General features: G+C 35.9%; 1 protein-coding gene across 7 annotated transcripts in view; it reads left to right on the top strand.

The window, feature by feature from the left end:
* KIAA0586 (KIAA0586 ortholog) overlaps nt 1-19,062 on the top strand; it is a 105,822-nt gene extending 86,760 nt beyond the window's left edge. For all 7 annotated transcript variants that reach the window (XM_036842470.1, XM_036842467.1, XM_036842471.1 and 4 more), the window contains 2 exons: nt 11,829-11,894; nt 18,725-19,062. In XM_036842470.1, the coding sequence (XP_036698365.1) occupies nt 11,829-11,894; nt 18,725-18,876 (218 nt within the window). In that variant the 3' untranslated portion in view covers nt 18,877-19,062. The remainder of the gene's footprint in view (nt 1-11,828; nt 11,895-18,724) is intronic.
* The last annotated feature ends 673 nt before the right edge of the window (nt 19,063-19,735 follow it).

Consider the following 19,735-nt stretch of genomic DNA (forward strand, 5'->3'; position numbering starts at 1 on the left):
CAGCACCCTAAATGGTAGGCTCCCGGTAGATGTTTATTGGATCAAATGTATTAGGTAGTCTTATTCTCCCATCTAGTGCAAGGGCCTTGTTAACAGTTTCTTTCTTCGTTTTTCTATTCATTCTTGAGTAGTTGCTATGTGCTGGGTACTGTTCCAAACCTTGGGGATACTGTGGTGAACATACCAGTTGAAATCCTTGCTTTCACAGGGCTTACATACTTGTGTACATCATAGAAAAAAGTAAATTAATTTACAGCAATTTCAGATGATATTAAGTGTTGTGAAAAACATAAAAGGTTTACAGAAGAATGCCAGGTGTCAACGGGCAAATGTGGAGTGACTACTAATGTTGGAAAGTCAGCATTTTGCAACCATCCTAGCAAAGATTAGATGGGGCAAAGGTCTTCAATGAATGCTAAATATAGAGGGAAATTTTAATAAAGAGCAGGATATTTGCATGGTCTTAAAGTATCTCCTCATAGATTGGTTCATTTAGTAGAAAGGGAAAACATAGGACAGTACCCAGAATGGATGATCAAAATTAGTATCGCCATAGAGGAACAAATGAATACTGTGTGCCTCCGGATGGGATATCTGAGCACATAACCTGAATGTAGTCACGGGGAAATATCACACCAATCTAAAACATGGGGAAGAAGTTAACAATTGTGAATCTGGGTAAGTGAAATATAGGTGTTCTTTATACTATTCTTGTAATTTTTCTCCAAGTATGAAATTCTTTCCAAATAAAAAGCGAAACATTTTTAAAGGGTATTGCTTTATTTATTTTAAAAATAATGTCTATGTCAATTTGTATTAATATTTCTACTAGTATCAGTTTAAAAGAACATAAAGCAGGGTGATGAATAGTGAAGGAAGCAAAGTAAGTGGTTTGTTCCTTTAGATCATGTGGTTAGGGAAGTCCTCTCTGTAGGAGTGGCATTTCCATATAGAATGAAGGGAAGGAGAAATCTTGCAAACATTTGGGGAAGAGTGTTTCATCTAGAAAAAGTAGGAAGAATGAAGGTTTTAAGGTGCGAATGAACTTGTTGTGCCCAAAGAACAGCAAGAAGGCCAGTGTGGCTGGAGGGGAGTGTGCAAGGGAGCTGTGGTAGGAAATGAGATAGGAGATGTAGGCAGATCGTGTCGAGCCCTGCAGACTCTGGGAAGGAATTTGGATTTCATTCTGAGTGTGATGAAAAGCCTATGGAGGATTTGAGCTGGGGAATGACGAACTCTAATTTACATTTTTAAAAGGTTCCCTCTGGCTTCTAGGTGGAGAACAGACCATAGGGAGACAGTCGTGGAAGCAGGGAGATCAACTGGAAGACCGTTGCAGTATTACACATGAGAGGTGATGGTGGCTTGTGCCCTAGTGGAGGTGTCACAGTGGTCAGGTTCAGGCTATGTACTGATGGCGTATACCTGATAAAGCTGAGGAATAATGTTATTTTAAAAATTGCTTATTAAAGCAGATTAGATGTGGAATGTAATTGAAAGCAGAGTCAAGGATTAATTACTCCTAGATTTCTGGTCTGAAACTTACTGGGCAAATGATAGTGCCATTTATTAAGATTAGGAAGACTGAGGAAGGATGTGTTCACGTGTTCAGCCTCAGTTTTTAGGGTGGGAAGAGTCAATGAAATAATCGGGTTAGTGCAGCAAATGTAAATTGGGAAACCTGAGTTGTGTCTCAAGTACCACAGTAATTTTCACAATTCCACAGATACATGTCTTCTCTTTTAAGAAACGAATTTTTTTATTACGAAACAAAACAGGTTTACTTAATTATAAAATACGTTCAAACATGTACATGAAAAATGCTCTTATTTTCAGAGTTTCTTTGATGGGCTCCTTATTCATCACCTAAAAATAGTGATTACAAATATAAGGCTTTCTTGGGGGTGGTGGAGTGTGTGTGTGTGGTTTCTTTCCCCCTAAATATTTATTTATTTATTTATTTGGCTGTGCCGGGTTTTAGTTGCAGCATGCGGACTCTTAGTCGTGGCATGCAGGATCGAGTTCCCTGACCAGGGATCAAACCCGGGCCCCCTGCATTGGGAGTGCAGAGTCTTAACTGCCGGACCACCAGGGAAGTCCATTGGGTGTGTTTTTAAATTAGTAGTAAATGCAGAGACCCAAGTTGTGCTGGGATTTCCAATGGAAAAAGATGCAGTTACCTGTGAATCATTTTAAGCTAGAATGCTATTTACTATCTTTTAAAATAGCAGAACAAACAACTCTGTTGTGGAATATATACCTACAAAGTCTTTAAGTGAAATGTTATTGCCAAAAGTTATCTTAAAATCTAATTGTTAATCTCTGTTATATTGTCAACTTAAGATGGACAGGTACTTTTTAGTGTGATGAGACTCAGGTAGTAAGGTTATGGAGAACACTGGCACTTTTTTCCTGTGAATATAATTGCAATAATACTGTCCCATCTAATAAAGTCAGGAAAAAATCGCGTAGGTAGAAATGTAGTTCCGAAAGTCTGTGATTACTGCCTTCGTGTTATTCTGCCTATGTTAAAACAAATCAGACTTAGGAAGTCATGGAAATATTATGTTGGATATTTTCTAATTACTGTGTCAGCCTGATAAATCATTTTCTAAATTTGCCAGTTTCTTGAAATAGCTTAACCTATGTTCATAACACTTTACAGGAAGCAGCATAAAATTTCTACGTCGCCATATATTTCTCTTGGTGTCACAAAAATATATATTGTATAAATGAAATGTTTTTCTTTGGCAAAAAGGCCTGTACACCAAACTACAGTTAATGAACACAAGAATTAGAAAGCAAAACTTCGTTTAGTCTGAGGAAAAACAATTCTTTAAACTGTAACCACATGGCCGTTTCTTGTTTGCATCAACTCTGGGTGACTGTTATTGTCTTCTGTGAATTCTCTGGGGCAGGGGCCTGACTTTGTTGAATGAGCCAATTGTTTTCCTTTGTGTTGCCCATCTAGTAAGTTCCCATCTGGTTTGTATCAGACTGTTTTCACAGCCAACAACTGCTGCCGTCTCTATATCCTGACACTTCAGGGCCCCATGCTATCAAAGCATGCTGCGATGGCCTTGCTGGCAGGGCTCATACAGCTGTGCCTCACAGCTTGGAACTATTACCCAGAGTAATGGTAACATAGAACTTGGACTGGCCCTTATTCCCATTGGTGTCGTGTGTACACTGAGCAGAAATTCCCCCTTGCCTGCCTGCCCCCTCACCCCGAAACTTACTAGTCAACAGAAAGTCTTTAAAGCTCTAATTTTAGGATATGGAATAGTGTTGTTCTTATTTTCTAGTGGCTTCCTGTATTTGAAAGCTCATTTTTCATTCTTTCATTCTTTTTCCAAAGTTACCAGGTCTGGCCTTGAGGGAAGTGAACTGGTCACTATGTCACATTTAATTTTTGTTTCCAAATTAGTTAGGAATGACTAGATATGGCAAAATCCACTGTAAAGACTACACAATAATACACTGTATTTTAGCGATAGTCACAGGCCAGAACTTGAGAGAGGTTTTCATATGAGAATTTCCATCTCAGAAAATGGATTTTCTGTGTGTAAATTATAGAAGCTCTTAGATTCAAACTGTTAAGTAACTATATTAGGGACCTACATTGCCTTCAGCTTTGTTAGCTATCAAATATCATTTATAAGAATGTGATAATAGTGACCTTCTATAACAATCTGTGGCCTCACATAATTAAAGTTATATGAATTACTGTTGAGTAAGAGTTATAGTTGAGTTTAAATGTAGTTATGATATCATTGCTTTATAGACATAAACTGAAACAGCAAGCATTTTTTTTGTATCCAAAATAAGGAATTAAGTGGCTTTTACAGGATGTGTTAATATTTTTTAAAATATTTATTTATTTGGTTGCACCGGGTCTTAGTTGCGGCAGGCAGGCTCCTTAGTTGTGGCTCACCAGCTCCTTAGCTGTGGCATGTGAACTCTTAGCTGTGGCATACATGTGGGATCTAGTTCCCTGACCAGGGATCGAACCCGGGCCCCCTGCGTTGGGAGCGCAGAGTCTTATCCCCTGCACCACCAGGGAAGTCCCAGAATGTATTAATATTTTAGAAATGCTTTTAGAAATGCTTTCAAGATTAGTTAAACTGAGATTGGTTTGTGCTTTCAATTAAATTGAGTGGGTGATTGTTGTAAACATCAAGCATCCTAAGTAGTAAGTCAAACTAGACTTGTGAGAGTCAAACTAAAGCAACAGCGACAAAAGCAAAAACTCACCTCCTGCTTCTGAATAATTTTAGCTTACAGGTTTTTCAAGATTTTAAGAAAAGAAATAGGAAGGAATTTGTCTTTAGTCAGCAGTGTGGCTTGCTGCTGATGTTAACTTGATGTGAAAGCCTACCTAGTACTGTTAGTTATTTGGCATTTTAATTCATTGGAAAAACAGTTTAAAACTATAAGGGAATCATCTTTTAATTGATGAAACTAACCTATTGGTTTTTTTTCAACCTCAAGTTTTTCTGGAAGTATAATATACATACAGAAAAGTACACATAAGTGTACAGCTGAAAGAATTTTCAAAAACTGAACACACTTGTAAAACCCATACGTAGCTCAAGAAGCAGAATATTGCCAGCACCCCCAAAGCCCCTCACGTTCCCTTTCAGACACAGCTTCCACCTCCGAAAGGATAACCACTATTCTCACTTCTAGCAGCATAGATTAGTTCTCTTGTTTTTGTACTTTAAATAAATGAAATCATACAGAATGTATGGCTTCTTTCACAAGGCAAACCTATTGTAATTTTTAAGATTCTTTTAGTTTTCAAACCATTATGGCATGTTTTTGTAAAGAATTATCTGAGAGGAATTTGTTTTAGTAGCTGTGTCGTAGGCTGTTCAACCAACAGGAAGCACCTTGTAGATAAAGTTGTCTACTAAAACATCGTCTCTCGGTTCTCAACCAGATTTTAATGCTGGAATGTCTCTCTAGACATTCCTGCCCCTGAAAGGCAGGAACTCTCTCTGTCATTACACTACACAGCAATACATTCAAGCACTTAAATGGTTTTTTAATGAGCCTGAATAATTGAGTGTACATTATTCAAATAAATCATGGTCTGCATTCAGGTTAGGTGGGTCATCTATTTTCTGAATTACCAATCAGTTTCCTGGCATTTGAATATAAGCTTTTATGCTGCCAAGATACTATTTCTGAAAATCCTATTATTGACAAGAGTTGTATACCTATTAGATATGCAGCCAATGAGTAACTTATTTGTTTCAAAAGTGTTAACTTCTTCTATATATATTTAACTACTTTAATAATATTCCTAATATTCCCTTTTTTGTTCCTTCAGTGAACTCAAATTAGTATAAAAGCACCAGCTATTCTGAATGCTACTAATTTTAGATTTCTCCTTATAGATTTGTTTCAAATTCTGGATGGTCACTCATTTAAAACTCTTGTTTTGGGGGTTAAAAAAATTCATGTTTTGGAGGCCTTCATCTTTATATCCTTGTTTTTGCAGTTAACAGTCCTGTAGTACTATATGGTTTTCTTAAATACATAAAGAATTTGTTTAAAACAATAATATAATGATTTACAGATTTAAGTATTGCTATACTAATGATTCTTACTAAAGATAGTATTACAGAGCAGAAGATGTAGATTTCAACCAAAAATAAAAATTTTTTAAATACAAGAGTAGGAAAATAAAGCCCAGGTTCCTATCCTTTTATAAATACCACTTTTTGAAATACAACATGGTTACTTTCAAATTGGCACCATATAGCTACAAGATTTTTTTTTTTTTTTTTTTTAAATAAATAAATAAATTTATTTCTTTTTTTTTTTTTTTGATTTTTTTTTTTTTAACATCTTTATTGGAGTATAATTGCTTTACAATGGTGTGTTAGTTTTCTGCTTTATAACAAAGTGAATCAGTTATACATATACATATACATATGTTCCCATATCTCTTCCCTCTTTGCGTCTCCCCTCCCTCCCACCCTCCCTATCCCACCCCTCTAGGTGGTCACAAAGCACCGAGCTGATCTCCCTGTGCTACGCGGCTGCTTCCCACTAGCTATCGATTTCACATTTGGTAGTGTACACATGTCCATGCCACTCTCTCACTTCATCCCAGCTTACACTTCACCCTCCCCGTGTTCTCAGTCCATTCTCTATGTCTACGTCTTTTTTTTGTTGTTTTTTTTGTTTTTATTTATTTATTATTTATTTTTGAACTTTTTTTTTTTATTCACAACACACACACACTGTATTTTATTTTTACAAGACATAAATAGACTGACACCAAGCATTGTACATGGATGACCACAACAAAAGCAACAATGGTTGCAATTACCAAACATGAAACACACTCATACTATGTCATAATATTGACATTCAGTCCAGTAATCCTCCACTGTAACAGCTCCTTTACTTTGCAGCGAAAATTGATTTGTATATTCTTTGATCTGAGTCCTTGTGGGATTTTTTTTTTTTTAAATTCAGACAGAAAGTCACAAAAATTATACTCATCCTCATCAGTTCACTCAGTCCCATGTAATTAATTTTTTTTTCATCTTGATCTTTTGTTAGCACTTTTATGAGTTCATCAGTTTTTCATTAGAGTTCTGAAAATGCTTATTCATTCAGTTCAGCAGTACAGTCAGTTACCAGAAACCTGTACTTGTCAGAGTCTTTCCATGAATTTCTTGAAGATGAAACCCTTTTATAGGAACATATTTGCAAAATAGCTACAAGATTTTGAATGACCATTTAAAATAAGTTAAAGTACTGAAAATACGGTGAGTGTTTTGGAAGAAGCATAGTGTACAAGTGGTACAATCCCAGTACCGTTGGTGTGCCCTCATTTAAAGCTTTTTCAGCAGTATCCCTGCTTTCCCAGCCTTGGAATCTATTTCCAAATCTAAGAACATTTGTTTTTATTTTGTGGTACTTTAAACATTTAAATAAAGGTTAACACGTTTGCCTTTGTGGTAAAGGTAGAAGGATAAATTATATTCATAGGTAATTTATGACTCAATTTTTAGTCAATATTATCCACTCACAATTTCCACAGAAATGTTAATAGAAATTTATAGATAAAATATTTAGAAATGTTCTCTTCTCATTCTTTCACTTAAATACCAATGAGTATTATGTTTCCCTCAGTTTTGAACAGCGGGATGAGGAAGTGTAAGAACCAACAAACTTGATAGCAGTTTTCAAAGCACATTGGCCATGGTGTAAGTTGTGTTTGCTACCTTAATCCTCACCTGCAGAGCACAATATTCACACTTACAGTAAACCCTATCACCAGCAAGTGACAATTATGAGGCAGCTACAGGAAAAAACGAGAATAGTCAACTCTGATATTGACATGGTGGCCTTTTTTTTTTAACCATTAGGAGAAGTCATTGTAGAAATAAAGATTCTCCCCCAGTTTTGGTACAGGAGAGTTTTGTTTATAGTTATAATAACCGCAATGACAATATGTAATAGCTGCCATCTATGTTTACTTCCTTTATGTGATGCACTCTGCTAAGATCCTTAATCAATCCAATTAGGTAGGTAATAGTCGTCTCATTTCATATTTGAGGAACCTGAGACTCAGAGAGGTTACATATTTTGCCCAAGGTTACACAGCTAATAAATGATAGAGCTAGGAGTCAAACCAAGTCCAATTCTGAAATCAAAGGCTATGCTCTTCAACATACTATATACTTCCTTCCTTGACAAATTTTTAAAAAGTAGAACAGATCATTTCTGATTATTCTTACAGGTCTCAATATCTGAAGATACATCTTGGTAGAAGAGTATGAAATGTTGGGTGGTGGGGAAAGAACTGTTTTCTATGGGTTTTTAGTTCCTACTACTAATTTGTGACATTGATTTCTTTGTCAGTGAACCTTCCTGAATCACGATTTCCTTATTAGTAAGGATAAGATCATCTCTGAGATCCCTTATCGTTCTACTGCTGTAATATGTGATCTTAAACCAAAAGTCTCCCTGTCAAAATATATTTTGAAAAGATTGCCTTAATGAGATCAATTTTTTGTCAATTGGGAAAAGTTAGAAAATAATCATAGGTTAAATAATAATACAACTACCATCTATTGAGTGCCTCTGTAGGCACTGCTCTAAGTTATTTACATATATTGTTCCGGTTAATGATCGTTAGAAACCTATGAGCTAGAAGAGGAAATAGAAGCACAAAGTGGCGATACTTCACGGAGTGTCGTATTTCTCCCGGTCTCACAGTGGTTGGCACTGTGATTTGCATTCAGGTAGCTTAGCTTCTAAATCTGTGCTTTTAGCCTCGAGCTTACAGCTTTCTCTCTAATAAGAGTGTCTGGTTGTTATTTACTTGCCAAAAATGTTTTTATCTTGCATACCACAGTATAGAATGAACGGAAAAGAAGCAATTTTTTCTAGAAAATGATCAATAAAAGATCACAGGGTATTATATCCGTTCCATATAAAGTTTTCAGAAACATTGGTCAGCTGGATATTTCTTGAACAACTATATACAAAGAACTGAAGTAGGCATCTTAGGGAAAATGAAGAAAGATAATGGAGGGAACCATTTATTTTCTTGTCCTTTAAGGAAATCTGGCATTGCGGTAATTTTACTTCAGCCTATGAAGTGGCTTATTGGAGACATTCCTTTAAAAAAATAACAGATTTTGTATGTTATTTTAATTTAGACAATTTTACTAATAATGTAGCTTTTTGTTGGCTATAAAGAGATGACTAACATTTACTTGGTTTGGACTAATGAAATAGTTGTTATTTTTTTAGTTAAAATTCATTTTTTAATAAAGCAAAAATAAGCTGCTTTTGAAAGTTTCAAGAAAATGTTTTTATTAAGCAAAGGACCTGAATATTAGAGAAAACATTCTCCATTTTTTATTGAAAAAAAATGGAGTGTATAAAATTCCCATTTAGTTGTTATGAATTTAGAAGAGTGTTCCATTGTAGCAGCACCTCCCTTTGGGGGATACATTCCCTTTGGAGTGTGAGCCTGTCAGAATAGAAGGGAGCCCTTGTTGGTTTGAGAAAGCCCCAGAAGTGATTCAGACTTTCCCTTCTCCTACCCCAACTCTCTGTTGAAAATCACTGGTTTAAAAAAGGTGTCACAGCTCTTTTTTCCAAAGTATCCGGGTACACTATTTAGCACCTTCTTTATTAATTTTTTATTTTTATTTTTTTTTGGCTGCGTTGGGTCTTCCTTGCTGCACGCACACTTTCTCTAGTTATCGTGAGCGGGAGCTACTCTTTGTTGTGGTGTGCAGGCTTCTCATTGTGGTGGCTTCTCTTGTTGCAGAGCACAGGCTCTAGGTGCACGGGATTCAGTAGTTGCAGCACTCAGGCTCAGTAGTTGCGGCACACGGGCCCTAGAGCATGTGAACTTAAGTAGTTGCTGTGCGTGGGCTTAGTAGTTGTGGCTTGTGGGCTCTAGAGCACAGGCTCAGTAGTTGTGGTGCACGGGCTTAGTTGCTCCATGGCATGTGAGATCTTCCCGGACCCGGGATTGAACTCGTGCCCCCTGCATTGGCAGGTGGATTCTTAACCACTGTGCCATCAGGGAAGTCCTCCAGTTTAAGAGGATTGAGACAATGTCTTACTCTTTGCGGCCTTCACAACACCTAGTATAATAATGATGGACACATAAAAGGTATTTTTAAAAATTTTTTTAACTGAACCCTAGCTAGACCTAAGGTAGGTTTTCTTTTTCTTTTTCTTAGTTTCCACCCAGTTTTGTTTAGTCTGAAAGGGATGCTGTTGCTTATTTCTTACTATAATACAATAGATTAGTTTGAATTCTGGGCTTCCAGGCAACCACCTCAGAAAACACTGCCATTTAATTTACTTGCTACAAACAAATGGTTCTTCAGTGGAGGGGGCCTCTGAGGTGGTACTGATACCTTTGCTTCCATGTTTGTACTGTAGGTGCTATATAGAATCTGAAAGGTGCCTAGCAGTAACTTCTCTCACCGCTAACACTCAGAAACTTAAAGGCAGAGGGGGAAGTGAATGTAGATAGTGTTTAATAGTAACATCATAGTAAGCACTTTTAATGCTTTTAAAGATTTAAAAAATATATTTAAAGCTTTTTTTTAGAAACAATATCAAAGTCAGATGCTCAGTTTGGGTCAATTCAGATTATCGGTGTATAAGTAATTTGTATTTGCCTACAAATTTACCCTTATAAAATTATATTTCTTCTAAAACTATACTTTTTAAGCTTTTATTTTTCTTCATTGATCTGTATTGCCTTTAAGTTTTTTATTGAAGTATAGTTGATGTACAATATTATATGTTACAGGTGTACAATATAGTGATTTACAATTTTTAAAGGTAATACTGTATTTATATGTATTTATAGTTATTATTAAATATTGGCTATATTCCTTGTGTTGTAGAATATACCCTTGTAGCTTATTTTATACATAATAGTTTGTACCTCAGCAAATGAATGGATAAAAAAGATGTGGTGTACACACACACACACACACACACACACACACACACACACACACACACACACACAGAGTGGAATACTACTCAGCCATAAAAAAGAATGAAATTTTGCCATTTGCAACCACATGGATGGACTTGGACGGTATTATGCTAAGTGAAATAAGTCAGACAAGAGAAGACAAATACTGTATGATATGACTTATACATGGAATCTAAAAAATACAATAAACTTGTGAATATAACGAAAAAGAAACAGACTCACAGATACAGAGAACAAACTAGTGGGTTACCGTTGGGGAGAGGGGAGGGGCAATATAGGTGTAGGGGATTAAGAGGTACAAACTATTATGCATTTAATTTTTAGCATTTAAATCTGTGTTTCCTACAGCGTAACTACAATAGTTTAACATGAATGTTTGTCACCAGTGGGAATATATTGCTTGGCTTAGTGAACTATGTAATGCTTAAAATCATTTTCATTTAATTATCTTCTTTTAAATCCACCTGAAATTTTCGTGAAATAAAGGAAGCTTGAGAGATGACTGATTTTTATCTTAGAGAAAATCAGAAAATACTGATTATACCGTACTGTAAATTTTTTTCTGATCATTCTGAATAACAGTGGTTATTAAGAGTAACTGACTATATTTCAGAGGCATAGGTTAACAGCATGCCATCAACTGGGGCATATGCCTTAGGCACCCAGGGTATCTTTTGGCCTGAGAACTATATGTACCACAGGTTTCTCTCTTCAGTTATTTACTTTTCTCGGCTTTATATTCTCTAGCTATAAAAGAGTTTTTCCCCAGCCTGTTTTCATTTTAATATTAAATTTGGCTTGGTTTAACAGGGTAGTGCTCTTCTGTGCTCCCTGACACCTTACTGGTTTTTTTCACATGGATTGTCGTGGGTAATATGCCACAGGCTGGCCTAGGGAGAAGGGGAATTCTAAACTTCTTTTTATAATGATTAAATCCTTAAGGAAGAGAACTGTGAAAACTTTTAGCCTTGGAGAGAAATGGCCCATGAGTTTCTCTTATTAAAACACAAATAATTGTGCAAATTCTTTCATGATCCTTGGTTTCCCCCTTTCCCTAATCTTCGAGGCATAAAGATAATAATCTATTAGGTAAAGTATTATTCTATTGGCGGTCATTAAAATTCAGCTGTTTATCTTCCTTCTTTATATTAAGGCCATAAGGTCGGGCTTCTGTTTGCCTGGTTTTATGAAAGTAACTGTGGGAGTGCATTTGGTTTGTGGGGATATTTTTTGTTTGTTTTTTTTTTTTATAGCAGGAATGAATCATGATTATTTCTATGCTTAACTGATTTTCTTATGAAAAAAAATTTTTTTAATGTAGCTTCACCAGGTGATATGGATCAGACACAAATTGAGCCCAATCTGTACCTCACATCCGTATTTACAGGTAAGATTTTTTTACTTTAAAAGTTTCAGATTTTTTTCGTTTCCTTCTTTCTTTCTCTCATAATAATCAACACAGTAGAGAAAATAATTCCAATTTTTTATTCTTTTAAAATATCTATAAACTCACCCCAGGTATAGAACTCCCTTCAAGCACTAAACTCAACTCTCCAAAAGTTAGGAGAAAAAAAAAAAAAAAATCTATCATTTCCTTTTGGAAAGTTTATAAAATGTTGAATTAAAAGGCTGCAGGTGTGGTATTCAGAGCACTGAGGCTAGTACTCGAGATAATTCCATCTGGGGGAGGTTATTTGTTGGGACAGGACACTGTTTAAACTTTGAAGTCAGTTTTAAACAAAGTGAAGCAGCTGGAACCTGGCATAAGAAGAAACAAATCTTTCACATTAACTATTGCTTTTTGGAGAAAAAAAGATTTGGACTTGTTTTTACAGGTGCCAATACATTTATTCTTCCTATAGGAACTGCTGTATTTTTATCTTAAATTATAAATTTTAAAATAAGCATTTGTGAACTCACTTAAAAAACAGAAGGAATAGTAACCTTAAAAAATGTAATAGGGTTTATATTTCTAAAACACATTTTGGGATAAGACTATAGTAACATTTTAAAGCACTCTTTTAAACATGAAAGTAAGGAAAGAAATGTTTAATACTGACTAATTCTGTAAAGCAGAGGCAAATCTCATTTTACATACTATATACTTAACATCAAATGACCAGGCATCTTCTTCATCAAGGCTTGTAGTATTTGTTCTCAAGCACTGAAGCTATGATGTTGCAAAATCTGTAGGGCTGGGTTAAGTATGCGAGGAGAATTGAATACAGCAGGATAGTTTAGCAGCTGCTTAAACAAGGAATTTAAGCAAGTGTAGATGAACCCAGGGTGGACAGGAAAAAAATGCTTCAAGAACTCAGTAAAACACAGCTGAAATACTGTAACATTTTCATAGACAGCTGGGAAGCAACTGTGTTGCTGGAACTCAGGGTTGATTTTAAAGACTGGATCTGGTCAGCGTGAGTCTAAGCAAGCTGGTAGCCATGAGGAACCACAGACTCTCTAGGTAGAAACAAATCAGTTTGGTTCAGCAATCATTTTAAGGCCCAATGTGTACCTAGCATTATGCTACAACTTTGTAGAATGCAGAGGTAAACAAGACAAAGTCGTTGTCCTCAGGGGGCACATTTAACAGGAGCAACAGACCCACAAGCAAATAACAGTAATACAAGACGATAAGGTCCCAGATACTTAGTGTGTACCTACTGTACTAGTCACTTGGAAGACAATGAGTGCAAGTCGCAATCCATGCTCTTAAGGAATATATTGTCCAGTGGAAGTGACAGACACATAAATAATTACAGTGCAGTCTCCTAAGTGCTGCAGTAGCGTTGCTTTCAGAGAATAAGGCATCCGCAGTTAACAGGAGAGGAACCCCTGTATTTCACCACTACGGCTGGGAAAACAACTCAGAGAGTGTAATTCATCTGTACATGTTCTTGAGTATTCAGGGTCCGCAGACCCCTTAGAGACATTGATAGCTATGACTACCTGCCTCCCTTCCAAACTGTACTTACATGAAAATAATTTGCATATGGTTTCAGGGTATTCACAGATAGGTCCCGGGTCACCCATCCATGGACTCGGGATTCAGATCCTTCGGGTACTTGATGAAAGATTATTACCTTTGTTTCCTTTTTAATTTTATTTTTAAATGTGCAGTGTGTAAGAAACTCATCTTGATCTGCATGTAGAAATACCCAAATCCAGGCAATTTAAAGTCACTATACTATCTATTCATCAACTCCTAGAAGAATCCCATAAGTTTCTGTGGCTTATGCCATGTGCAGTTACTGAATCTGAGTGAGGAGTGTGCGGTGCTGCATTCTTCTGTGAAGTTACTGTGGAATTTTTTACTTCTTTTCTCTGCTTGCCTCCTGTTGTTTTAGGAGAGACTGCTTTGTTTGGATTCCTCTCAGTTTGCAAATAACAGAGACATAATAATGGGTTACCAACTGTTTGAAGATTAGAGTCAGAATCTAAAACCTGCTGATGAAATGGATTATCTAAACCTAAAAAGCTTTTAGAAAGTTATGTATATGTATTTTTAAAAATACACATATGATAGGCAAATTCTTAAATGGACATAAAAAATCCTGTATTATTACTTTATTGCTTAGAATAAATTAGTTTTAGATTTTTTGTTTCTTAGTCTTACAATCAAAGAACAGAAAACAAAATTTCTTTATGAATTTTAAATATTTTTAAAGCAAAAAAATTGAATTTCAAATGTCTAAAGAGTTTTATAAATACGACTTAGGATGCTTCAAATACATGGTCTCGCTCAGTGACATCTCCCGCTTAAATGCATGCCAGGTTAAATGACGTACTGCCTACCCACGGAATCAAGGAATAGTCTCCCTTCTTTAAAAACAAATCTGAAAACAGCTGTTGAAACAATTACATCATAGAGTAATGACATGACTGTGGAAAGTTAAAAAGTCAAACTTTGAAAGCATCAAACTACATTTAATATAGGTAGAAAATTTATGTTTGCTTTAATGATGATTTATTAAGATATTATATCTTTTCTTTAAAAAAAATTAAACTCTGTGAGGACCATAACTGGATATGAATGTGACTCTTTTTGCCTGTTAACAGTGATGCTCTTGAAAAAAAGTTTCCAGTCTAAAAAATTCTCTTTTAAAGCTCTAAAACTGTGACTGTTTAGCTTGTGTAAATGAGCGCTTCAAAAAACCTTTCCAAAATGTACATTAACAAACACCTTTAGATAAGGTGATGCATTTTATTAATATAACTCATTGATTAAAACTCAGTTACTAGAGTTAAAAGTAGCATAATTATTTGGAGGCCTTCTAAAGCTGTGGGGTTTTTTTCTTAGTGTATTTCAGTGACACATTCTTATACCTCTCTCCTAAGTCAACTGCCTTTTGCAGCCCACTCTGAGGGTCATTGCCTCTTAGGATAATTTCTTTCCAGTTCCATAAAAGTAAGTGCTAATCTGTTTTAAGTGCTTTTTATTTGCCAGCACTATTCAAAACACTTTATATGCATTATCCCATTTAATCCGCATAAAACCCTCTGAGGTAGGTACTCTTACCTTTATTTTGTAGATGAGGAAATGAGGGTTTAGAGAAGTTATGTAACTTTCTGAAAGTCCCTTATCACTCATTCTCCTTCGTACCCCTTACCTATTTTTCATTATAGCACTCATCACCACCTGACATAATATATGTTTGTGTCCTTACTTGTTTGTCATTTGCCCTTCACATCCCGCTGGGATATGATGTCAGTGAGATTAGAGCCTTTGTTTTCTTCACTGCCGAAATCTCCAGAGTCTAGAACAGTGCCTGGCACATAGGTGCTTAGTTGATATTTATTGAGTTAACAAATGGATGAGCCTAGCACTGCCCTCTTACGGAATCCAGGCTCTTCCCCCTTCCTCTTTTACTCCTTCCCACATGAAAACCTCACACTGACAGTCTTGATGGGACCATTCCCAGGTGACTGAACAACAGGCCTCATTTGGAGCCCAGACTTGACTGATCATAAAGGGACTTGTGCTTGAAACTTCATCACTGCTCCTCTCCTTAGCTGCCTGCTACCATTACATACCACTAGTAAAATGGAATTTCCCTCAACAACCTTTAGAAGTACTAATTTTTTATGTGGATAATTAAGGTATTTGGTATCAGGCAAAAAGCAGTGAGCTGTAGTCTCAGCTCTACCAATTACGAATTAGTTGAATTATACTAGACTCTTTTGAAAACCTTGTGTGACTCTTCATTCTTGGGTCTCTTCCTACTTATCTAACACTTCCCTTTTGTGTTCCTCTATTTTCTCTTTATTCACCTTTCTTTGTCCTTCTCTTATTTCTGTCATCATTTATTTTGTTCTCTTTTTCTTCATTGCCTTCCACATCTTTTAAGTCCTAGCTTAACTGCTACTTCCACCTAATTTAAACCAAGTATTCCTCTACATGTTTATCTCCACTACTAGGTGTTTGTTTTTTTTTCCAGTTTTACTAGGATGCTGTTTTTATTTTTAATTTTTTTAAACATCTTTATTGGAGTATAGTTGCTTTACAATGGTGTGTTAGTTTCTGCTTTATAACAAAGTGAATCAGTTATACATATACATATGTCCCCATGTCTCTTCCCTCTTGCATCTCCCTCCCTCCCCCACCACTATAGGTGGTCACAAAGCATCGAGCTGATCTCCCTGTGCTATGCGGCTGCTTCCCACTAGCTACCTATTTTACGTTTGTCCACTACTAGGTTTTAAGCTTCTTGAAGTTGAGGACTATTTCATTTTCACCTGTGTATCATCTTCTCAACACCATCTTAGCTCCACACATACAGTAGGCTTGTATAGATGTTTAGTTAGTGAGCATATGCTTTTGGAAAAGCCCACTCTGACATCTCTGTGCCTCAATTACCTTAACCTTGTCTGCCTCCCAGAATTACTGTTAGGATGAGATAAAATGATAGGCAAAAGATCTTTGCAAAATTTTAATTGCTGTATAAATATAAGGCAGTAACTACAAGAAATAGCATAACTTTACAATAATTGAATTTAATATGTTTCTTGAGACTTGGAAACTTCTTCAGCGTCCAAAAAAAAAATAGTTATAGCTCTTGTTACATCACTGAACAATTTAATCAGTAAGTTAATGTGCAGAGTAGAAAATAAAGGCACATGTAAAGCAGTTTTGTGAAACTGGATAACAGAGAAAAGAAGAATATCTGGCATCAGTGTAGTTTTTGACAGATATGTAAGTAATGCAAAGCATGGAATTTTTCTTAATCGGGAGATGATAACATTTAATTTTACAGGTTGAAAATTAATTTTGCTCTCAAACCTTAGTTATATCCTGTGTTGGTTTTTACTTTATTGACGAGGTAAGCTCTGATCTTGGATACTTCTCTTGGTTATTTTGTATATTCTGCATCACGGCTTTGTAAAATGTCAGAATATTTAAACAATGCTTATGTCCTATGAACATTTTTTAAAAGAAGTTCTTATTGTTTCTTTTTTTAAAATTTATTTCTTTTTAAAATTTATTTTTATTTTCGGCTGCGTTGGGTCTTTGTTGCTGCGCTCAGGCTTTCTCTAGTTGCAGCAAGCGGGGGCTACTCTTTGTTGCGGTGTGCGGGCTTCTCAGTGCGGTGGCTTCTCTTGTGGAGAATGGGCTCTAGGGTGCGCGGGCTTCAGTACTTGTGGCGTGTGGGCTCAGTAGTTGTGGCTCGCGGGCTCTAGAGCACAGGCTCAGTAGTTGTGGTGCACGGGCTCAGTTGCTCCAAGGCACGTGGGATCTTCCCGGACCAGGGCTTGAACCCATGTCCCCTGAGTTGGCAGGCAGATTCTTAACCACTGCCCCACCAGGGAAGTCCCTTGAATGTTTATTTAATATATATTTTTTCAGCATTTAAAATGTGTTTGGCATCATTCCAGACACAGGGACTACAAGTACTGAATAAACCATAAGTTTCTTAATTTTAGTTTTTATCATATCCTGACAGAGCTAAATTTCAACAAGTCTTTTCCTATTTAAAATATTTGTTCTATTTAAATTGATATAATAATTGCTTTCTTCTTAAAGGATTGTGCTGTGGCATTACAGTTTGTAGTACTGCTATAATTATACAAAATCTTATTTCCCTTTCCTCTTTTATTAAAAAAAATTGATACAAGTAACAAAAAGGAATGGTATATTAAAATAGTCTTTGTTAGACTTCCTAATATGAAAGGAACTTGTCTTTTACAAGTATTTTGATCATCTTGAACAGCTGTTATTGAGTCGTCATTGAATCTCCAAAACTGACTACTTTTACTGTGGTCCCTATAAAAACTTGATGGAAAATTTCACTTTATTCCTGTGGAAACTATTTTAAAAGTATAAAGGAGTTTTAGAAAAATTACTATGACTCTTGACTCAGATGTCTTTAAGATTATTTAGGATAATTTACTTTTAAGATGCTTGTTATCATGTATATATGGTAAGTACATGAAATTTGAAATGAGGATTTTTGTGGTCTTAAATAGTACCAAGTTGGCATTCTTTACATTCTTAGGCAATGTGCTTTTTAAACTTAGAGGAGTGAATTAGGGTATACGCAGATAGATATGCATATGTAGTCAACTCTGGGTTTTTTTAAACATATTAATGAATTCTTCATTTCAAACTGCCTCCCCTACTTGGTCTTACCTAGCATTTATCATTTGTACCACAGGTTTGGGCACTTGTATACCGTCTTAGTCTATTCAGGCTACTATAACAAAATGCTATAGACTGAGTGGCTTTTAAACAACAGAAATTTATTTCTCACAGTTCTGGAGGCTGGACATCCAGGATCAAGGCACCTCTTCCTGATTCCTGTGTCCTCACATGGTTGAAGGGCTAGCATGGTCGAAGGGGCTAGCAAACTCTCTGGGGCCTCTTTCATAAAGGCACTACTCTCATTCATGAGGGCTCCATCCTCATGACCTAAGCACCTCCCAAAGACCACGCTTCTTAATACCACCACACTAGGCATTAGGATTTCAACACATGAATTTTGGGGAGACATAAACATTCAGATCATAACATATACTTCTAAAATGTTGTCTCTTAATTGTTCAGGGGTGGGAGTGAAAAGGAGGGTGTATTTTATCTCTGTGACAAGTTCTGAGCACCTTGAGAAAAGAAATTATTGCAAATGCAGTCCTTTTTTGATCCCCAGTATTATTTAGGAAAGTTTAAGGCACATAAATACTCAGGTACACTTGTTTAGCTGAAGGAGTTTCTCCTTTTTACAGGTGGTGAAGCAGTTCCACTCTTCACTTCGCAGACATCATCTGCCAAGATGTCCGTGACACTACCCTCAGTGAACCTGGAGGACTGCTCTCAGTCTCTGAGCGTCAGCAGTGTCCAGGGGGACACAGAATCCTCAGGAGCAGATACCTTCTGAATGTGAAGTGAGAGCCAGTACAGTATGTGTGCTACTGGTTTTGAGGTCATTTTTCTCTGGCATAAAACTATCTCTCAGACTATTTTGGTCCTTCAACATATTCAGGAAAACAATTTTTTTATTTTTTATTAAAATGAAAAGTGTAATTTGGGTAGTTAGGTAACATTTTTAAATAAAATAACTTAAATGGATATCATCATGAGTCTGTGTTATTTCTTAGAATCCTGAGGCAGCATAGAATAGTGGAAAGGGCATAACTTTTGACATCTAAAAATTTATTCTACAGATATAATTATCTGTACTTAGTTATGAAATTAAGTTGCTCAAGGTTATTCATTCCAACTTTTTTATAAGAGCAAATAATTGGAAGCAATCGAATGTCTCTCAGTAAGGAACTGATTAAAAAATTGATAGTACAACTGAATACTAGGTGGCACAAAAAAGAATTTTAAAATGTTTATGTATTGATATGGAATTATCTCTGAGATCTAGTGGGGTTTTTTTCACTGATTTTATAAAATTGAAGTATAATTGATTTACAATATTATGTCAGTTTCAGGTCTACAGGATAGTGATTCAGTATTTTTGCAGATTATATTCCATTATAGGTTATTATAAGATACTGGGTATAATTCCCTGTGCTATACAGTAAATCCTTGTTGCTTATTTATTTTATAATAGTAGTTTGTATCCGTTAATCCCAAACGCCTAATTTGTCCCTCCTCCCTTCCCTCTCCCCTTTGGTTACCACAAGTTTGTTTTCTATGTCTGTAAGTCTGTTTCTCTTTTATATATACATTCATTTGTATTATTTTTTAGATTCCACATATAAGTGGTGTCAGTATTTGTCTTGTCTCAC

Source organism: Balaenoptera musculus, chromosome 2, assembly GCF_009873245.2.
Source record: "Balaenoptera musculus isolate JJ_BM4_2016_0621 chromosome 2, mBalMus1.pri.v3, whole genome shotgun sequence".
Classification (NCBI taxonomy): domain Eukaryota; kingdom Metazoa; phylum Chordata; class Mammalia; order Artiodactyla; family Balaenopteridae; genus Balaenoptera; species Balaenoptera musculus.